This window comes from Doryrhamphus excisus, linkage group LG17 (assembly GCF_037039965.1).
Source record: "Doryrhamphus excisus strain RoL-2023G ecotype Guam linkage group LG17, RoL_Dexc_Guam_v1.1, whole genome shotgun sequence".
Taxonomy (NCBI): Eukaryota; Metazoa; Chordata; class Actinopteri; order Syngnathiformes; family Syngnathidae; genus Doryrhamphus; species Doryrhamphus excisus.
The window spans coordinates 16,016,707-16,038,492 of NC_136373.1; the positions used below are offsets into that span (position 1 = coordinate 16,016,707).

Below are 21,786 nucleotides of genomic sequence, written 5' to 3' on the forward strand. Positions count from 1 at the left end.
AAATATATAAAATATAAAAAAATTATAACAAATTTTATTGCCAAAAATTTGTTACTTGGGTTTTCTTGGACTTGAGTCGCCAAAACAGTCACATGCAATCTGTAGCTTGTAGCCTTATAACAAATTAACCTCCCTACTGCGCCATGTGTGGGCGTACAAATAAATATCTACGCCATGCCTGCACGGTGGAGGAGTGGTTCGCGAGCACGCCTCACAGCTGGGAGACCCGAGTTTGATTCCAAGCTCGGGCATCTCTGGGTTTCTTCCCATATTCCAAAAACATGCTAGTTTAAGTAGCGACCCCAAATTATCCGTAGGTATGAATGCCTGAAAACAGCTGGGATAGGCTCCAGCACCCCCCGCCACCCTTGTGAGGATAAGCGGTAGAAAATGAATGAATGAATGAATGAATGAAAAAAAACGCCCATATAATCCTTCCGCAAGACATGCTGGGTAGCTTGTGGTACTTTCTCAACATTTTACCGAGATTGTGAATGATTGCAAAATATGTTAAGGAGTAGTAAACAAGGAAGGCGGAGTTAACATCGTCTTGATATCCAATGTTTTATTATTCATAGTTCATAATGCTGTTGCAGCTGGACTACCCAGCATGCCTTGTGGGCATTTGGAAATATCAGTTTTAAGTTACTGAACGTGTCAAGTTGAGCGTTTTGTTGTTGTTTTATCACACACTTAGTACTAATAGTTGATTGACGTGATTGTGTTTTGTTTTCGTTTTGTTGCACCGTGAGCAAGCAGGTTGTTCTGTTTGATGACCACCTATATACAAACGCCCCCTCCGGCAAATTTTTTTTAACCGACTGTGGCCTGCGAATCAAAAATTTGCCCACCCCTGGACTTGGTGATGAAGTAGCTTGCTTTTTAGCTTAGCATTAAGACGGCTCTCTTGTTCCTTTCCGAATTGTTTCGTCATTATTCATTTCCTTAACTATTTTTTCCACACAAACGCTCAATAACAATAATAATCCAACCCCCCTCAGCCCCGTGAACAGATGATACAAACAAGCTGTACTGCTTCAATTCCACAGAAAGTCGGGTTAACGTTAACCGTCTTTGACATGAAGCCAAACGTCTCCCGGCTCTGTAGCTCCATATCTTTGGGATAAACCGGAGAGCGCCACTGATCTTCCCGTCTAATTCTTGGCAGGGGAGCAGGTAAGCGTATTTCCATAAAAGGTTGAACTATTACTTCAAACTCCCGCAGACCTCTTACACACAGGGGAGAAAAACAAAAGATATTTTTTGTACCTTATGTAAAACGCTGAAATGAAAGCGGTTTGGTGGACGTTTGCATAAACCAGGGGTCTCAAACACGTGGCGCGGGACACTAGTTTGAGGCTCCCGCCTTGATATGAAAGTTTAATGTTAGTGCGGCCCGCGCAACTTTGATATGGATGCTGTATGGTATCATGTACCCAGAAAAAAATATTACTTTTGATTAATGTTCATGTTAAAGGTTAAATAACTGTTATTAGTTATCCTCCCTATCCGTGTGGAAGTGGTAATTTTTGGCTATTTAAGTTTAAAGGAAATAACTTGGAGGCTACCGTTTAGGTCGCTAGGTCTCTAGTTTGCGAGTTAGCATGTGTCTCAAGACCCTGCAGTTGCGCAATATGTTGTAAATAAAAAGAATATAAATGTGACTATAGTCGTGTTTTGTCATGTCTACAGGGCTCTAATAATGATTTGTTCATTATAATCAGAAAAAAATAATTTGTCTACCCACCAACTATATGTGGTTTCTTAAGTTTTTATTATTTGCCGCTTTATTATTATTATTATATTTATTTATTTATTACTGATTGATTGATTTTCTTTATTCTTGATTTGATTTTTCATCTTATTTTGTGTAGAAAAATAATAAGTAAGATATTTGAGAACAGTGGAATGTTTTATCAGAGCTTTTCTTGTTTTTTTAATTTTTTTGTTTTTAATAAATGCGTTTTTTTGGAAAACTCTAGTGGCCCCCCAAGTAAATTGAGTTTGAGACCCCTGGCATAAACCCACACAAGAGAAGGTCTCACTCTTGGAGTGCATAAACACCTCGAGACATCCTGTTTGTCTATAGACCCCCTCAGTCTAAACAAGTAGTTCCACATGAAGCAGACTGTGGCGGAGAGAGCATAAATGTAACCATGTGTGTATATATATATATATAGTTTACCAGTGGTTGTGTGTCTGCAAGTGTCAACATGCATGTTACACAATAGTTGTAAAAAAAATAAAAATACATGCTAATGATGTGTGAAGTGTCCTGCAGTATAAATGAGGGGTCTTATATTTAAAACGGAGTCGTGCATGATTCCACTGCAATATGAGGGCGAAAATCTTCAATATTTTGTATTTTCATTGCATTTTCATTTTCATTGAACACAACAAATTGTGTCCATTTTTAAACAAGACCGGCAATTTTTTTTAATTTAAAAATGACCATTAATGTGACTTCTGCTTCTGCATTGTTTTTGACCTCTCAATGACCCGTGTAGGCTATCCAGTTATTCAATAATAACCACGTTTTGGGGTCTGACCTGGAAAATATCCAAATGATAACTGGCTGCGTAATGTTATTTTTAACACTGTGATTTCTGTAAAAAAAAAAAAAAGAAAAAAACTCTTATCATGTTGAGAAATGTCTGAGAGCCAGATGCAGTCATCAAAAGCCACATCTGGCCCTGAGCCATAGGTTCCCTACCAATGCCTTATTGGATGCAATTAGCTAAATAAAATAAAATAAAATAAAATAAAATAAAATAAAATAAAATAAAATAAAATAAAATAAAATAAAATAAAATAAAATAAAATAAAATAAAATAAAATAAAATAAAATAAAATTGAATTAAATTAAATTAAATTAAATTACATTTAAATTTCACCTTGTACTTTGGTACGTGACAAGAAAAAAAACGTAAACTATATTAGGAAAGCAGGAAGTGAACAAATGTACCAGTTACTGATTGTAAAGGTACCAGACGGAGGGGTAGGATTTAATAACGTTTGCTTCTTCCTACTCCTTTTGGACATGTGGAACTGTGAACTGATTATGTGATGCATTCAATTGTAATCTGATGCATGTTCAAATGAAATAATACCATTACCATTACCAAATACCAAATACCAAATACCGGAAAAGTCTCCCAATGACGCCAGAAAGGAGACGCATTTATATTAAAGGAAAATGTAAAGGCTGTAGAGTACAATACTGCATTAAAGGTTAGAATGATATGGTAATGTGGTATGGGATCGGCACACCGTGACCCATGATTACCCAGGTACTAGAAACAGTACCTCATAGCGGCTGGTAGAAAAACATCAATGTCGAGTTGAGCCATGTCAAACCAATTAGTTAGCATCCAGTGGAAAAAAGGGGGATTTTTGAGCGGAATTATGACGTAATCAGTCTTCAAAATCCATGCCCCCGGAATCACAGAGATCAGTACGAGCGATACTGACAGGATGTTAGTAGAGATGATTAAAAAAAAAATCAAAACACATGTCAAATCATCTAACAGCTGATTCTCAACAAAGCATGCAGAACGAGAGCACACGTTGTCGTTTTCGAAGGAACGTAAAAAAACGCTTCGGTCAGTGATTACACACAGATGGAACACAAAGAGTGGGTGGGTGGTTCAGGTATGCATTTGGAACCCCCCCCCCCAAAAAAAAAAAAAAAAGTAACTGACAACTGATGTCTCCGTGACGACTCTGTGATGTCATGCCGAATAACCAAATCACGCGTGGACACGGGCGAGCGCTCATTAGATTAAAAAAAACGGCTTTTGCGTGTCACTAAGAGCATTTGTGGCCCCCTGGGGGCCTGTCACATCCTGACGGACAGCTTGATGTGATTTATGTTACATGTCAGTGGAAGCCTCACTATTGATCGGCTGGCTATTGATCTGATAGTTTAATAGGACAGGGGGGGGGGAGAGGGAACACATTAACAGACCGCGTCCATTAATAAGTAAAACATAAATCACTCGCATGCTTGTCATATACCAGATGTGCATCCGACGTGCGTGTGCGTGAGTCCAATCAACGTGAGGATAATACAAACACACACAAAAAAAAAGAAATGAACTCCGTGCGGGCGGGACAAAAAAACTCGCTCCCAGATGATTTCTATCTCCAGGCACATGTGGAGAGTTAAAAATAACTTTTAAGGCTTTAAACCTCGGACATCGCGGCAGGAAACGTGTTCACGCAGACAAGCTTTCATCACAGACTTCCTGATTGAACGACGTTTGAGCTTTTGATGGGATTTCCTTTGTCGGAGACAAAACATACCCCAGAAGGAGCAGGAAAAAGGCAGACACTGATCTGTCCGTCAAGCAGATTTAGCCCCCGAAATTGTCCCAAAAACACGTACGGAAAAGGTCACGATCCCTGTAAGACAGGGGTCTCAAACACAGGCCAAATGTGGCCCGCAGGAGACTAGTTTGAGGCCCCCACCTTGATATGAAAGTTTAATAATGAAAGTTTAATGATAATATCATGTACCCAGAAAAAAATATTACGTTTGATTAATGTTCATGTTAAAGGTTAAATAACTGTTAATAGTTATCCTCCCTATCCGTGTGGAAGTGGTAAGTTTTTGGCGATTTAAGTTTAAAGGAAATAACTTGAAGGCTACCGTTTAGGTCGCCAGCTCTCTAGTTTGCGAGTTCGCATGTGTCTCAAGACCCTGCAGTTGCGCAATATGTTGTAAATCAGGGGTCTCAAACACGCGGCCCACTAGTTTGAGGCCCCCGCCTTGATATGAAAGTTTAATGTTAGTGCGGCCCGCGCAAGTTTGATATGGATGCTGTATGATATCATGTACCCAGAAAAAATTATTACGTTTGATTAATGTTCATGTTAAAGGTTAAATAACTGTTAATAGTTATCCTCCCTATCCGTGTGGAAGTGGTAAGTTTTTGGCTATTTAATTTTAAAGGAAATAACTTGAAGGCTACCTTTTAGGTCGCTAGCTCTCCAGTTTGCGAGTTAGCACGTGTCTCAAGACCCTGCAGTTGCGCAATATGTTGTAAATAAAAAGAGTATAAATGTGACTATAGTCGTGTTTTGTCATGTCTACAGGGCTCTAATAATGCTTTGTTCATTTTAATCTGAAAAAAATAATTTGTCTACCCACCAACTATATGTGGTTTCTTAAGTTTTTATTATGTGCCGTTTTATTATTATTATTATTATTATATTTATTTATTTATTACTGATTGATTTTCTTTATTCTATTCCCAAGTAAATTGAGTTTGAGACCCCTGCTGTAAGACCTATTTAAAGCCACAAGCTTCAATATGATAGCGCTTTGACAACGTAAACAGCCATTCATGAGTTTGCTACGACCCTGCAAACTGAAACAATGTCTGGAAATGGAGACCTACTTAGTGTTTATTATTGGGATTCGCAACAAAGACCGTCGTTCTAAATAGGAACTTGTGTTGATTTTCAGTATATTCTAGACAAAATATGTCGAAATGTCAACTGGTGCCCGCACTGCAATCGAGCGATGGAGAACAGGGCAAACAACCATTGACACTCACATTCATACCTAAATTCATTTCACCTAAACTTAAGAAGGCAAAAATTTACCACTTCCACATGGAATGGGAGGAGACTTTTTTTTTATGCCATATCAGTAATGTCAGGTAACGTCTCAATGTTTTGTGTCATTACTGTCGCCTAGTGACCAGAATACTACAACATATCGCTTATATTTGGTCTGGTCTCCTAACTGTGAGGTCTGTGCGCTAACCACTTGTCCGCCGTGCAACTCGAGTTGATATTACAATGTAAACAAATGTAATGCTAAGGTGATACTTCTTAATTTTTGGAATAAGTACCCCCTAAAAACAGAATCCCCTTCTTGTAAAAATCCCCATTAAACAGATGTAACACAATACATTATCAGGTTTATGCTACATCTAAATTATAAAAGCATTTCTAAGGCTCTTGGTTATTAAACATTCTGAGTATATTGACGAAATAATGCTACAATAATACACTCACATAATTTCACTTCACTATCAGCCTGAAGCCAAAAATGGCAAAGATTTTAAAGCATGAGAGGAGGAGTTGTTATTTTTCCTCTTCTTTGTTTGTTTTATCATCCATCTTAATTTCCTTTGTATCTTTTCCTTCCCACGCTTGGTTTCACGCCTCCAGCTACCACCTACCGTCGTATCCATCGTTGTTGACGTCTCCCAGAGGCGCTATAGCCGTTCCAAAACGTCCGAAGGTGTGCGTGCCGGTGAGGGCAACAGGTTTGGTGAAGGTGAGCGGGGCCGTCTGCAGGTACAAGTAGACCCTCCCCACCTCTCTGGGTTTGCTCTCCATTTCCCTTTCCATGTAGAGGGGGGCTCCGACCAGCACATCGTCCATCCTGGGAACACATAAAATGGATATTGAACGGGCGTACAGAGGATCAAGTGATGGCGACGCGGTCACCGGCTTACCCGTCGCCATTCAGGTCGGTTGCAGCCACGGAGTAGCCAAAATAAGAAGCCATCTGAAGGGGAGGAGGAAGTAGTTTCATGAAACTGTTGTGAACAGCATGGTGAAGACGACTGATCAAATACCCATTCTAATTGAACTGAGTCATTTATTGATCCGTTCATGAACCTGTTGTGAATAGCATGGTTAAGACGACTGATCAAATACCCATATCTAATTGAACTGTGTCATTTATTGATCCGTTCATGAACCTGTTGTGAACAGCATGGTGAAGACGACTGATCAAATACCCATTCTAATTGAACTGAGTCATTTATTGATCCGTTCATGAAACTGTTGTGAACAGCATGGTGAAGACGACTGATCAAATACCCATTCTAATTGAACTGAGTCATTTATTGATCCGTTCATGAACCTGTTGTGAATAGCATGGTGAAGACGACTGATCAAATACCCATTCTAATTGAACTGAGTCATTTATTGATCCGTTCATGAACCTGTTGTGAATAGCATGGTTAAGACGACTGATCAAATACCCATATCTAATTGAACTGAGTCATTTATTGATCCGTTCATGAACCTGTTGTGAAAAGCATGGTGAAGACGACTGATCAAATACCCATTCTAATTGAACTGAGTCATTTAATGATTCGTTCATGAACCTGTTGTGAATAGCATGGTGAAGACGACTGATCAAATACCCATTCTAATGAACTGAGTCATTTATTGATCCGTTCATGAACCTGTTGTGAATAGCATGGTGAAGACGACTGATCAAATACCCATTCTAATTGAACCGAGTCATTAATTGATCCGTTCATGAACTTATTGTGAATTTTTCCATTCAGCTCCTGGCTCCTGGAGTGGACAATTCCACTCAAAATCCGAACATTCCAAACTTTGGTTGGGTACGGATACCACTGACATGCATGTCAGCCTACCTGCTCCCCTGTGAAGTTCTGGATGAAGGTCAGGTTGGAGGAGTTGATAATCACCACCTAGAAGAAGAAGATGACCCATCATGTGATGACTCGGTAAGTTTTGTTCTTTTTGCACAACACATACATGACACTGCAAGAAAAGAATATTAAAAAAAAAATGTTGCCTTCCTTCATTACTACCATCCTCTGTGCTCCCCTTTAGCACCCCCCGCCGCCCCCCTCCCAAACTAACTCTGCTTGTGGGGAGAGATGGAGGGGGAGCCTGAGAATTCCTTAATAAGAACTAAAATAACAACCACATGGAGACAGCCGGGGGGCACACACACACACACACACACACACACACACACACACACACACTGGTTGAGCCAATTGCAGATGTTACAAAGACATGCTAAACACGATAAAGATAAACACAAATATTAAATCATCAATTTTAATTTCAGTTTTTGACGAGTCCCAAAGGGGGGGAATTGAGCACGACCAACCTGCGTCCCCCCGTCGCCATTCTCCACTAGACCTAAAAACAAACCACACTGTTGCAGAGTGTGTGTACTTTGCATGATCCGTGTTTGCATTTTAAGGTGATGGGGAGTCGGGGGGGGGGTAAAAAGGAGGGTGACCCCGGGGGTGATGCGGGGTCAGCGCTCCCCTCCACATGCAGCGGAAGCTGCGTGTCATTAGGGAGAGGACGGACGCAGTCAGTCAGTCAGCCCCCCGGGGACATGTCCCCATCAGAGCACCCGGCAGTTAAACACGCAGCGCCACATGAAGCGTCTTAGCAGACCTCGCCGAGCCTCAAATGTTTGGTACTGTAAGACTGGAGACTACTTTAAAGGACCCCTCTTGTACCCCCCCCCCCACACACACACTTGAACATGCCACTTTGGCAAATCATGAAGACGCCCTGACAAGTTCATGGCCCGGGTCTAAAAGTGGTAAACCACAACCATGCATTGTTCAAAAAGACATTCCTCGTGTTGTTGTTTTGCGATGGCGGTGGAAGGTGCTGTGTAACGTGCTGAAAAGTCATGCGGTAAAATCTGGAAACCGTTTCCACCATACTTGTCTCCCACACACAGTCAAACAGAGTGGAGGGTGGGTTGCCAGAAGCTTGGGTGAGTCAACTTGTGCCCCACTAGATGTCTTCTTGCATCCATTATTCAATCTTTTTGTGCCTTTAGTGCCACCATACTTTACATACTTTTACATGCAATTGTGTTTTTAACATATAACCACTTCCACAATATGTTTTCTCTTCATTTGAAATGTTGCGTCCCCTAAAAGTGTACCCCCAGGTTTACTTGAACACACAAATATTTTAAGACTTGAACCGTTTTATAGCTTCAGTTTGACCTCCAGTACATTATGTTATATCTGGGAGATGAATCAGTGGTTAGCATTTGGCCACACAGTCAGGACATCTGGAAGATCTGGGTTCGAATCTCCCTTTGGGCATCTCTGTGTGGAGTTTGAATGTTCTCCTCGTGTATGTGCTGGGTTTTCTCTTCCTCTTACATTCCAAAAATATGCTAGGTTAATTGGCGACTTTAAATTGTCCATAGGTATGAATGTGAGTGTGAATGGTTGTTTGTCTATATGTGCCCTGTGATTGGCTGGCCATCAGTCCACCACCTTTGGGATAGGCTTCAGCATACCCCAAGAGACAACAAGAGGTATAGCAAATGGATTGATGATGCATGTAGCTTAGCATGTAGGCTTACACATGGATCTGGATGCCCAATTCATTCATTCATTCATTCTCTACCGCTTATCCTTATGAGGGTCGCGGGCGATGCTGAAGCCTATCCCAGCTGTCTTCGGGGGTTGCTGAAGCCTATCCCAGCTGTCTTCGGGGGTTGCTGGAGCCTATCCCAATTGTCTTTGGGGGTTGCTGGAGCCTATCCCAGCTGACTTTTGGGTTGCTGGAGCCTATCCCAGCTGTCTTTAGGGTTTGCTGGAGCCTATTCCAGCTGTCTTCGGGGGTTGCTGGAGCCTATACCAGCTGTCTTCAGGGTTGCTGGAGCCTATCCCAGCTGTCTTTGGGGGTGCTGGAGCCTATCCCAGCTGTCTTCATGGTAAAAGGCGGTGTACACCCTGGACTGGTGGCCAGTCAATCACAGGGCACATGTAGACAAACAACCATTCACACTCACATTCATACCTATGGACAATTTGGAGTCGCCAATTAACCTAGCATGTTTTTGGAATGTGGGAGGAAACCGGAGTACCCGGAGAAAACCCGGAGAACATGCAAACTCCACACAGAGATGCCCAAAGGTGGAATCAAACTCAGGTCTCCTAGCTGTGAGGCCACTTTACAAATAATGCAATCTTAAACCTACGCATGGACGGGCAGAACGTGCAAACTCCACACAGAGATGACCGAGGATGGAACTGCTGTGAGGCCTTTGCGTGAACCACTCCCACACCGCGCAGCCTGGATGTCCAATTGCTCTGATTCAACAATAAGTAGGTAGGTTTAATAATACTACAGAATGATCTTCAGTAGAACACTATTTTTTTGGCAAAGCACCCACTTTGGGGTTGCGACCCACCAGTTGAGAATCAACCAAAACGACTGTTTTTTCACCCTGGGGGTGTTTGCACATGGGTTCAAAGGTCATTGACAAGCAGGGATGCCACTTTGAAGCCAAAAGTTCTTAACTTATTGCATGCTTTCCGACTTAATACTTGCAAAAACAGGCCGATGTTGTATATGTCTTGCATTACTGCGTCCATACTCACGTATCCAAAGTTCTGGGCTCCTCTGGGCACTCCGGCAATAAGCTCTGAAAAATTCCAAAACAGACACAAATTAGCGCGTGTGTGGGAAAGACTTCCAATCAAAGACAGGGCTCGACGGAGGTTTGTCAAAGGGCTTTAAATGCGGAACGGTGCCGAGTGATCTGGTACTGGTGCTTCCTAGCTTGGTTGTCACTTAGAACTTTTAAGTTACGACCGTTGTCGGTTGTGAGGAAGGCTGTGGGACCACGAGCTTTGCACCGCAACACATGTGTCACTTGTAACATGTTTAAAGACTCACATGTGTTGTGCTGGAGGGCTTTTGAGAATGGTTGAAATGCTTATTCCGAATAGATCGGACATGATGAGGGGACTCAATGACAGCGTTGTCCCAATACAAATGGGAACTTTTCTTCAACAATACATTCATTCGACGAGGGTCACAGGGGTGCTGGAGCCTATCCCAGCTGTCTTTGGGCGAGAGGCGGGGTACACCCTGGACTGGTGGCCAGCCAATCACAGGGCACATATAGACAAACAACCATTCACACTCACTTTCACACAAAAAAAGTCTCCTCCCATTCCATGTGGAAGTGGTAAATTTTTGCCTTCTTAAGTTTAGGTGAAATAAATTTGGGGCTAACTGGTTAGCACGGTGGTTGAGTGGTTAGCACACAGATCCCACAGCGACCCAAGTTTAATCCCACCCTCTGCCATCCCTGTGTGGAGTTTAGATGCCCCCCCTCATGCATGTGTGGATTTTCTCCGGGTACTCCGGTTTCCTCCCACATTCCAAAAACATGCTAGGTTAATTGGCCACTCCAAATTGTCCATAGGTATGAGTGTGAATGGTTGTTTGTACACCCTGGACTGGTGGCCAGCCAATCACAGGGCACATATAGACAAACAACCATTCACACTCACTTTCACACAAAAAAAAGTCTCCTCCCATTCCATGTGGAAGTGGTAAATTTTGGCCTTCTTAAGTTTAGGTGAAATAAATTTGAGGCTAACTGGTTAGCACGGTGGATGAGTGGTTAGAGCGCAGACCTCACAGCGACCCGAGTTCGACCACCGTGCAGCACTTTGCAAACAATGCAATCTTAAACCCACGCATGCACGGGGAGAACGTGCAAACTCCACACAGAGATGGCCGAGGGTGGAATTGAACTCCGGTCTCCTAGCTGTGAGGCCTGTGCGCAAACCACTCCTCCACCGTGTGGCCTGGATGTCCAATTGAAAAGAGATTGAGAAAAGCCACACATGCACGGGGAGAACATGCAAACTCCACACAGAGATGGAATTGAACTCGGGTCTCCTAGCTATATATTTTTGTATTTTTGTTTTTAACGAGCAGCAAACTTTAGGAATCCTACTAAATCCTGTAAGAACAGACTCATTAGCCTTGCTGTGTTCTGGTCCAGAAGGAACTATAGACCTGTAGAGGTCTGTGGAGTCTGCCACTAATCATTCTAATCAGCCAAAGTGGAGCACAGGAAATCCCGTTATCAGTAATTCCCAAAGACGTGTCCCCCTCGGGGTCGCGACCCAGACATTCAGAGACAGTTCTCATTACTGCCACGGAGTTCACAGCCCGGAGCCGGACAGCGTCACCCACCCAGCTGGGGGCTCACTCCCTTTTGGTTCACCGATCACACGCAGAATTCAGATGAATGTGTTTTAGTTCATGTGGTTGATTGGGGGCTTTCTCACCTTGTTCCGAATCCCCTGTGAACTCCCCCACCGCCACAGAGTAACCTAGGGAAACAGCATTTGGACATTAGAACAGCTTTTTATAACAACATTATAAAATTTACATAACAATGACTTCATATTTGAAATACAAAGGTGGTCCTCGTGGTACAACATTTAGTAGTAGTGGGTACTACTAGTACTGGTAGTAGAATATGCACAGTGCAAAGTACTGGAATGCTTTGTTGTTTCCCTAGCGGCGGTGTGCCAAAGAAAAGGAAAGCCATTCATTCATTTTCTACCGCTTATCCTCACGAGGGTCGCTGGGGTGCTGGAGCCTATCCCAGGTGTCTTCGGGCGAGAGGCGGGGTACACCCTGGACTGGTGGCCATGCAGTCAATCACAGGGCACATATAGACAAACAACCATTCACACTCACATTCATACCTATGGACAATTTGGAGTCGCTAATTAACCTAGCATGTTTTGGGAATGTGGGAGGAAACCGGAGTACCCGGAAAAAACCCACGCATGCACAGGGAGAACATACAGAGATGGCCGAGGGTGGAATCGAACTTGGGTCGCTGTGAGGTCTGCGCGCTAACCACTCAACCACCGTGCTAACCAGTTAGCCCCAAATTTATTTCACCTAAACTTATGAAGGCAAAAATTTACCACTTCCACATGCAATGGGAGGAGACTTTTTTGTGTGAAAGTGAGTGTGAATGGTTGTTTGTCTATATGCGCCCTGTGATTGGCTGGCCACCAGTCCAGGGTGTACTCCGTCTCTTGCCCGAAGACAGCTGGGATAGGTTCCAGCACCCCCGCGACCCTCGTGAGGAAAAGCAGTAGAAAATGAATGAATGAATGAATGAATGAACTGGTTAGCTAGCTAGCGGCCCAGTAGCATTAGAGTTGCGCAATGTGGTGCAAACAATGACTAAGTGTAAAAAAACATATTTAGAACATCATAAACAATACTTTTTTTTTATTTATTAAGATTGAATCCTATATTGCGGAAATTTATTCATCAGAATCGGGCCTGGGAATAATTCACCGCTACAAACGAGCGACGTCTATATGTCTGTTATTTATTTCCAGTGGCTCATCAGTGAATTATCTCTATTTTTTTTGTTCATACATGACGGCAAGAACATCAGAGGTTTTTAAAGCATATCTGACCTGAGATAAGATAAATAGGAATCTCAGGTCAAAGGTCACATCACTCCATCCTTTAACCAGATGGATGGACAATAAATTGAAGATACATTGTTGTGTGTGTTGTGTGTGTTGTTGTGTTACCAAGGTAACTGTCATCATGCTTGTCCTCTGAAGCAGCCGTGTGTTTCTCTCCGGAAACTCGTCTCAGCAGAGCCTTGGAAGAGTAGCCGTTCAGGATCTCCGCCACGCCCGCCGTCATCACCTGACCTGCGCTCACAGGTAGATACACACAACAAACAAATAAGCTGTGTTCCAACATGTCCGCCACATCGGAACATCACGCATTATCAGCGGAGAAGAAAGCATATTCGCGCACATTCCTAAATGTTCCTTCAAACTCCGGAGAAAACATCTGTCTTTTTTCCATAATAAGGATTTTGGATTTATGCGCGCTCGCAAAGAGGCAAACACCACCTTTGCTCTGCTGCTGAACAGAAGGTCAAACAAACAAATGATTTTATCTGCAGACGCCCTCAACTTTCCATAAATCGTCCTCAGTGTGAAAGCGTGCATGTGAGCAGAGGAAACGGTGCCCCGTGATCCCTACTTGCAACTATCCTGGCAGGCAGAAATGAGGGTTTAACAACACCTCCACTCATGAAACTCACCGTTAAATGTGATGAACGACATCACATTTTAGAATCTGACAAAGCACCTAATGGACAAAACATTAGGTACAGCTGCAAAATTACGCACGTGCACTAAAAATTCTTACATTTGTTATTCAGACGCTTTACGTTTTACACATCCCCAAACTTCCCACGTTTTTCCAAAATTCCACATTTTCAATCACAAAAATTAGCTTTGAACTTGAGAATACCTTCACATATCTACAGTGTGAACTGATTCAAAACACTGCAACATCAACGTGTTTAGCAGATTCTCATTTTCAACATTCCCAAAATTCCCACTTTTCCTGGAATTCTGAATTGTTGGCCCCAAGTTTCACATTGAAATGAAAAATCACACAATTTCCGCAACAAAAAAGTATTACATGGACAAGGCTGCATGGTGTACGCTCAGGCCACACAGTGAAAAAACTCGGGTTCGATTCCCCGCTCTGTGTGGAGTTTGCATGTTCTCCCCGTGCATGTGTGGGTTTTCTCCTGGTACTCCGGTTTCCTCCCACATTCCAAAAACATGCTAGGTTAATCGGCGACTCCAAATTGTCCATAGGTATGAATGTGAGTGTGAATGGTTGTTTGTCTACATGTGCCCTGTGATTGGCTGGCTGGCCACCAGTCCAGGGTGTACCAGTCACAAGTCAGCTGGGATAGGCTCCAGCATACCCTTGTGAAGATAAGCGGGACAATTATTACAAGTTTCACATTTCTCAACATCAACACCATTCCAACATGAAAAAGTTCAGATCATTCGGAACATGGGCACATTCCCAAAAAAAATTACATAATTTCTGCTTGAAAAAACATTTTTACACGTTCCATATTTCTCAACAGATTCAACCTTTCCGACAGTCAAACATTCAGCTGATACATGACATGAATCCACATCCACAAATTCCCTTTCATATTGAGATTTCTCACCTGCACATATCCAGATATCTCTTTTAAACATTCCCAAAGTTCCCACGTTTTCCAAAATTCCACACACAAATCCCCTTTCAACTTGACGATACTTCCACATTCAAAACATTACATCAAAATCTTCAGCATATGCTAAAATTTCAGGGTAACCATTTTCGACATTCCCAAAATTCCCACTTTTTATGGAATTCGGAATTTTTGTCCCCAAGTTTCGCATTAAAATGAATGCCAAACCCCCATTCCTCAACCAATTCAAACCGTTCCGGCATCAAAACATTCAGGCAAACAAATTTTCACCATCCCTAAATTCCCACTTTTCCAATCTGGACACTTGTAGTGTAGTTTACAGTTGCCGAGCGGTTTCTCATAATTCGGTTACCTAATTTAACTGCATCGTAACACCTCTTAGTATGATGCAAACAATTATTTGTCAATTAATAGCAGTGAAAAGTAAGCCTAATTCTCTGTTTAAAGCCATTTTGTTAATACGGCTCTTGTATGGACTGCTATTAGAGTGTACCTAATGAAGTGTCCACTGCAAACAAACAGAGTTGCTATGATGGCTCCACTGCTGATGATGATGACGATCGCTGAGTCCATAAAATCTAACCTGAGTGCTTTAGTAAACATTAAGAGGAAGTATTTGAACTGGAGGCAGCCATCCCAGCAGCGCCGGAGGAGTCCATTAGTGTCGTCTAGCGTGGCTTTTATATGCTGCTATACATTTATTATTCAAGTCACAACGGCAACGCTGATAAACAATAATCCTGAATCATAAGGATATTGTTTGGAAGTTTTTAGACAGCTCTAGTCCTTTCAGGAAAAGGAATACAAATTGTTTTGATTGCCATTTGCTAGCTGGTTGAGTTGTTAGCAATCCTGTAGGCCACCCTACGTACATTAATAATGGTACATGCCTGATATCATTTTCCATGAACCAGGAAGTAGCTGACTATTAAAAAAAATAAATTACCTTAACTGTTTGTATTTCGGGCTGCACGGCGGTCGAGTGGTTAGCACGCAGACCTCACAGCTAGGAGACCCGAGTTCAATTCCACCCTCGGCCGACTCCAAATTGTCCATAACCACTCAACCACCGTGCTAAACAGTTAGCCCCAAATTTATTTCACCTAAACTTAAGAAGGCAAAAATGTACCACTTCCACATGGAATGGGAGGAGACTTTTTTGTGTGAATGTGAGTGTGAATGGTTGTTTGTCTATATTGTGCCCTGTGATTGGCTGGTCACCAGTCCAGGGTGTACCCCGCCTCTCGCCCGAAGACAACTGGGATAGGCTCCAGCACCCCCCGCAACCCTTGTTTGGATAAGCGGTAGAAAATGAATGAATATTTCGAGACATTATGGACCCATCCACTGATTACAGTCAGACTACCACAATGCAGCTGTGGATACGGATGTAGATTACCACCACTATGGGGCACTAGTATGTGACAAAGGAGTAATGGGCTCACTTCATTGTGAAGCGTTTTGGGTTTCTTGGAAAGCCCTATATAAAAACTAATCCATTATTATTATTATTATTATTAATTATTAGCTTGCTAGCTCATTCGCCAAGAACCAGGAAGTAGCATGGCCAAGTAACTAAGAAATACAGGAAACAGATACAAGTGAAACTGAAGTGATCTTCAATGTCAATCAAGCTAACTCAGATACAGATGGACCAATATCCCCCCCTGCAATAATGACGCCTTCCATTAATGGTCACTTTTCTTATCAGACATTCCACTGAGTGTTATTCTTGTTCATATTTGTGCTAATCCAAATGATACATTGCATTGTGTCACCGACAGGAAATGAGAGCTCTGCAAAAGATTTTCCCGAAATTGGAATAAGTGTCGAGGAAAGAAGGAACCACCTGGATTTGGGGGAGTACTGGCCAACCTGAACATCTCATCACTCTGCTCATACTGGCCCCACATGTCCTGCCATTTTGAAAGCGATCCATCACGCAGGAAATGCATGTGTGCTGTCTAAGCTCCTTAACTCCCTCCACCACCACCTCGCATCCTTCTTGCCTTGCGTCCTTCTGCAACGCGTTACTGTCATCTCTTCAATGACCCACTACCTCTCCTGTGAGCTTCATCTCGTTCCTTCATGCTCCATTACCTCTCGGATCAGCTCGTTACGGAGCTCAAGCAACCACTTCCTGTCGCACTCGGAGAAAGTGGAAAAGCCTTCGCTTCCGTCGTGTCTTTGTGATGACACCGTGGATCTGGCACCGGCGTCTGTGAGTGTTAAACTCATCACAAAATACTCAAAACTCATCCCACGGGTCCCCGCCCTACTATTTGAGAAGCATTGCCTTAAGTAAATGGAAATAATCTGTTCCAGGGTCAAACTGTCACCATTGTAAAATATTTACCATCAACCATCTTCACATTAATGACATTAATGTGTAGGCCACCATACATTAATAATGGTACATGCCTGATATCATTTTCCATGAACCAGGAAGTAGCTGACTATTAAAAAAAAAAATTACCTTAACTGCGGACGAGTGGTTAGCACGCAGACCTCACCGCTAGGGTTCAATTCCACCCTCGGCCGTCTCTGTGTGGAGTTTGCATGTTCTCCCCGTGCATGTGTGGATTTTCCTCCGGGTACTCCGGTTTCCTCCCACATTCCAAAAACATGCTAGCTTAATTGGCGACTCCAAATTGTCCATAACCACTCAACCATCGTGCTAACCAGTTAGCCCCAAATTTATTTCACCTAAACTTAAGAAGGCAAAGATTTACCACTTCCACATGGAATGGGAGGAGACTTTTTTTGTGTGAATGTGAGTGTGAATGGTTGTTATGTCTATATTGTGCCCTGTGATTGGCTGGCCACCAGTCCAGGGTGTACCCCGCCTCTCGCCCGAAAACAGCTGGGATAGGCTCCAGCACCCCCGTGACCCTTGTGAGGATAAGCGGTATAAAATGAATGAATATAGTATATATTATTTTTTATATTATATATATATATTTTTTTAATTATAGTAACGCTATGCACAATAGAAAAAGCTAAATAAAAAGCACAAGCCAATAATAATCTGGCAATATTTAGTAGCTACTTCGGGTCTTTTGGTAATGTGTTCGATAATGTAAGCCAACCTTTGAATAAGTGCTGCAAAAAAGCCAAAGAAAAAGCAAAACACAAGGCAGTCTATCTTTTGAAAAGTCAGTAACAAAAAAAAAGCGATCCCGTCCTTTCATGTGAACTAAAACTGAGGTTTGGCAAGATTTATTATGATGTGACGCAGAATCACAGCACATCTTTTGGAAAATAGTGATGCCAAAAAAAGCCAAAGAAGAAGCAAAACCAGTAAATTTTGCCAGGTTCAGGTTCCAGCGTATACGTTGAATGTGTTTACCTTGCCAGTAGAAGCTCCCGGGTCCTCCTACCACCAGCTTTCCTTCCTGGAATGAACACAATTATCATGAGGTCAGTCATGTGACAGGAAGTTGCAATGAATGTGAGTATATATACACGTATATGCGAGTGTCAACAAACACGTGTGTTCGATTCCTGCTGTCGTGCATGTTGACAATGTTGCGGAGAATGACAGCTTCCTGTACAGGCGGGTTAAGTTGGACTGCGAGACAGGGGTTAAAGGTCACACTGACTTTACAGTGAAAGAATGCGTATGTGTGTATTTAGTCTATTGTGTCCAGAGGCGCACTGGGGGCTTGGGGGCTCCTTGGGGGACAAACAGGCTCCCCGTCTTTCACTATAAATCTCGCAGAGGGAGGTGAAAGGACGTGCCGTGGTGCGTTCGGGGGCGGGGGGGAAGGAGACTCTCCAGTATTGTGCTAGTGTTGCGTTCGTTTTGTACCTTGGTGAAATCCACACTGAAGCCGGCTTGGCAGAAGCCGTGCCCGTCTGGGTCGGGTTCATCTGCAAATCACACAAACACACGCTCAATGCCGAAGATTAAAAAGGGTCATTTGTTTTAATCAGTGGGGACGGGGGCGGGGGCGGGGGTGGCCTGTATTAGAACAGAAAAAAAAACAATAAAGGGGGCTGCATGGTGGTCGTGTAGTTCAATTCCACCCTCGGCCATCTCTGTGTGGAGTTTGCATGTTCTCCTTGTGCATGCGTGGGTTTTCTTCCGGGTACTCCGGTTTCCTCCCACATTCCAAAAACATGCTAGGTTAATTGGCGACTCCAAATTGTCCATAACCACTCAACCACCGTGCTAACCAGTTAGCCCCAAATTTATTTCACTTAAACTTAAGAAGGCAAAAATTTACCACTTCCACATGGAATGGGAGGAGACTTTTTTTTGTGTGAATGTGAGTGTGAATGGTTGTTTGTCTATATGTGCCCTGTGATTGGCTGGCCACCAGTCCAGGGTGTACGCCGCCTCTTGCCCGACGACAGCTGGGATAGGCTCCAGCAACCCCTGCGACCCTCGTGAGGATAAGCAGGAGAAAATGAATGAATGAATGAAAAACAATAAAGGTTTATATTTGAATTATATATCGCTTCGCTGTGCATGAAAATAAAAAGGATGGCTTGTTCGGCACGTTGGAGGGCCCCTGAGGTGAACTCCGCACAAACGTGCATAAACACAGTTTGATTTATGGCATGTAGGGAGTGAAAACGGAGCACAAATTAGACATATGATAGGGAATACAGTGTGGCTTTTTATGCCCCTGAGTGTGGATTTGTTGTTGCATATCTGCGTGATGACCGGGGGGGAGGCGGTGGGGGGGTATGCGTATGCGTGAGTGTGAACAGTAAGAGATTTGTAAGCAGAGCAGACGATAAGGGGGCCCCCGTATTTGATCTCCTGTTTATGATGTGCCACCTGATAGGCTCCATTCGTTCCTTATCGTGCTCTCCCTGAGTCTCATATCACCCGATAGAGGCAGGAGGGAGGTCGGGGGGGGGGGGGGGGGGGGGGCAAGGCAGGAAAATCCCATTAAGGGTGCATGGCAGAAGATGCGGATAGATATAGCGGAGGCCGTGACTCACTGGTTCGACAAGGCGAGTATTCGGCGTAGGCACTGAAGTTCTGGACGGCCACATAGCAGGTACCGACCGGATCTTTTTCCCCGCTCAGCCTCACAGTGCGCCAGTGGTAAAGAGGAGCGCACGCCTGCACAATCAATCAGTTCAGTCTTAACCGTCATAAGTTCATTTCGTAGAAGTAGGATTCCTAATATATAAATAGCGCATAGAAAACGTCTATATTCATTTTTTAAATATTATTAGAGCCCTCCAGCCCAGAAATAACACCCCTATAGTAAATTTTACACTCATAGTACCCAAAATAGTCGACAAAATAAGAGTAAATATAACATAAATAAGACACATGCTCCTGTGTGTTCCCATGAATCTGTTCCCTAGAGCCCTCTAGCCCGAAAATAACACCCCTATAGTAAACTTTACACTCATAATACCCAATATAGTTGACAAAATGTGAGTAAATATAACATAAATAAGACACATGCTCATGTGTGTTCCCATAAATCTGTTCCCTAGGGGACCTGAAAAATAGGCGGACAGGAGTTAGGTTGTCTAAGTGGGTAACAGCAGCAAAAGTATGCCGTGTTTTTATTCGGAATTTATGTATTTAATGTTATATATTTAATGTATTTTTGACAAAAACCTTTGTATGAAGTCAATATATGGTTATGTAATTGTATGTATTATTATACATATATTATGCAATACATTTTTTAAATAAAATTAATTCAGAATACAAATTTTGAAAAAATTAATACTTAGAATAATTATTTTATTATTTAGTATAATATAGTGGAAATTATTTTATTTATTATTATGATTATTTTAATTATGATAAATTTATTTAATAAATACTAATTTAATAATTATAATAATTTTATTTATTATTATTATTTATTATAATTATTTCCTAAGTTATAATAAAAGCTTTAATTACATTTCAATTTATAATTTAAAATAATACTTTTTAAATAAAAAAATAAATTAAAATACATATACTACAATTTAAAATGGTATAAATATTTGAACAATAATAGTGAAAGTACAGTTACTTAACACTTAATACTGCTATAGTAATAATAATACTGCTGCTACAACTAAATAATATTATATTATATCATATTCAGACAATTAAATAAATAAAATTCCCAACTTTACATTATTATTTAAATGTATTTAAATAAATGGTCCTTATAATAATTATATAAATAAAATAATATAATAAAAACAAAACCTTGAGCATGCAGTAAATACAATACAAGTATGATAATTACGTGAATTTAAATAATCAATTCCTACTCACCACTACTTTGCCTTTGTGAGACCTGACTGATGCTCCAAACCACTGGTGGGATTTAAACTCCAGCGGCTCCCTGCTGCCATTCACCTTGATCATGCGGGTATCTGGAGAAGAAGAAGCAAAAATAGAGAAAAACAAACAACACGATATTAATTTTCCATTGGAGTTGTGGATCCATGTTTGGAGTCTGAGAGTTGGGAAAGCATTTGTCCTTGATAAAACACCTCTTAAAAACAGTCAATAACAAAACATCAAAACACCATTTGTTTCCCACTATCAGACATTTGTCAGGATATTCTTTAATGGGTTTTTTTTTATAGCACAAGCTGGTCCCGTAAAGTATAACAACCCCCCCACAGACTTCTACACAAACACACGCATTACTAGCATCTCTCCCTGTTGGTGGAATTATTGTCATGGTGTGTTTGTGGATATTTTCCAATGTTATAGCAGCTGCATGGGTCTCTTTGGGAATGTGTATCGTAGCCTTGTTAAACACCTTCCATTTACCACATGTTCACACATATGTGCACTTGTTGGGCTCCTTCCTGTGCTGTCCTCGCAACACGTGGCTGTGTGCCGCCAGACAGCCAGCCAACCCATGAAGAAAAGTCAATGTACACAAAAAGGTTAATTCAGGTTAATTAGAAGGTAAAAAATTTAACTTATACAACAGTTAATTGCTCAAAAATACAACACATTTTACTGTCAATATTATTCATTTTCTACCGATTATCCTCACAAAGGTTGCAGGGGGGTGCTGGAGTCTATCCCAGCTGTCTTCAGGCAAGAGAGGCAGGCGGGGTACACACTGGACTGGTGGCCAGCCAATCACATGGCACATATAGACAAACAACCATTCACACTCACTTTCGTACAAAAAAGTCTCCTCCCA

At 42.0% G+C, this 21,786-nt stretch overlaps 1 protein-coding gene across 4 annotated transcripts in view; it reads right to left on the reverse strand.

Moving 5' to 3' along the window:
• itga8 (integrin, alpha 8) overlaps positions 1 to 21,786 on the reverse strand; it is a 53,542-nt gene that overhangs the window by 27,522 nt on the left and 4,234 nt on the right. For all 4 annotated transcript variants that reach the window (XM_058085241.2, XM_078797583.1, XM_078797584.1 and 1 more), the window contains 10 exons: positions 20,895 to 20,995; positions 19,598 to 19,721; positions 18,453 to 18,514; positions 17,991 to 18,036; positions 13,152 to 13,277; positions 11,871 to 11,915; positions 10,161 to 10,204; positions 7,413 to 7,469; positions 6,474 to 6,526; positions 6,195 to 6,400 (listed from right to left, as the gene is read on the reverse strand). In XM_058085241.2, the coding sequence (XP_057941224.2) occupies positions 6,195 to 6,400; positions 6,474 to 6,526; positions 7,413 to 7,469; positions 10,161 to 10,204; positions 11,871 to 11,915; positions 13,152 to 13,277; positions 17,991 to 18,036; positions 18,453 to 18,514; positions 19,598 to 19,721; positions 20,895 to 20,995 (864 nt within the window). The remainder of the gene's footprint in view (positions 1 to 6,194; positions 6,401 to 6,473; positions 6,527 to 7,412; positions 7,470 to 10,160; positions 10,205 to 11,870; positions 11,916 to 13,151; positions 13,278 to 17,990; positions 18,037 to 18,452; positions 18,515 to 19,597; positions 19,722 to 20,894; positions 20,996 to 21,786) is intronic.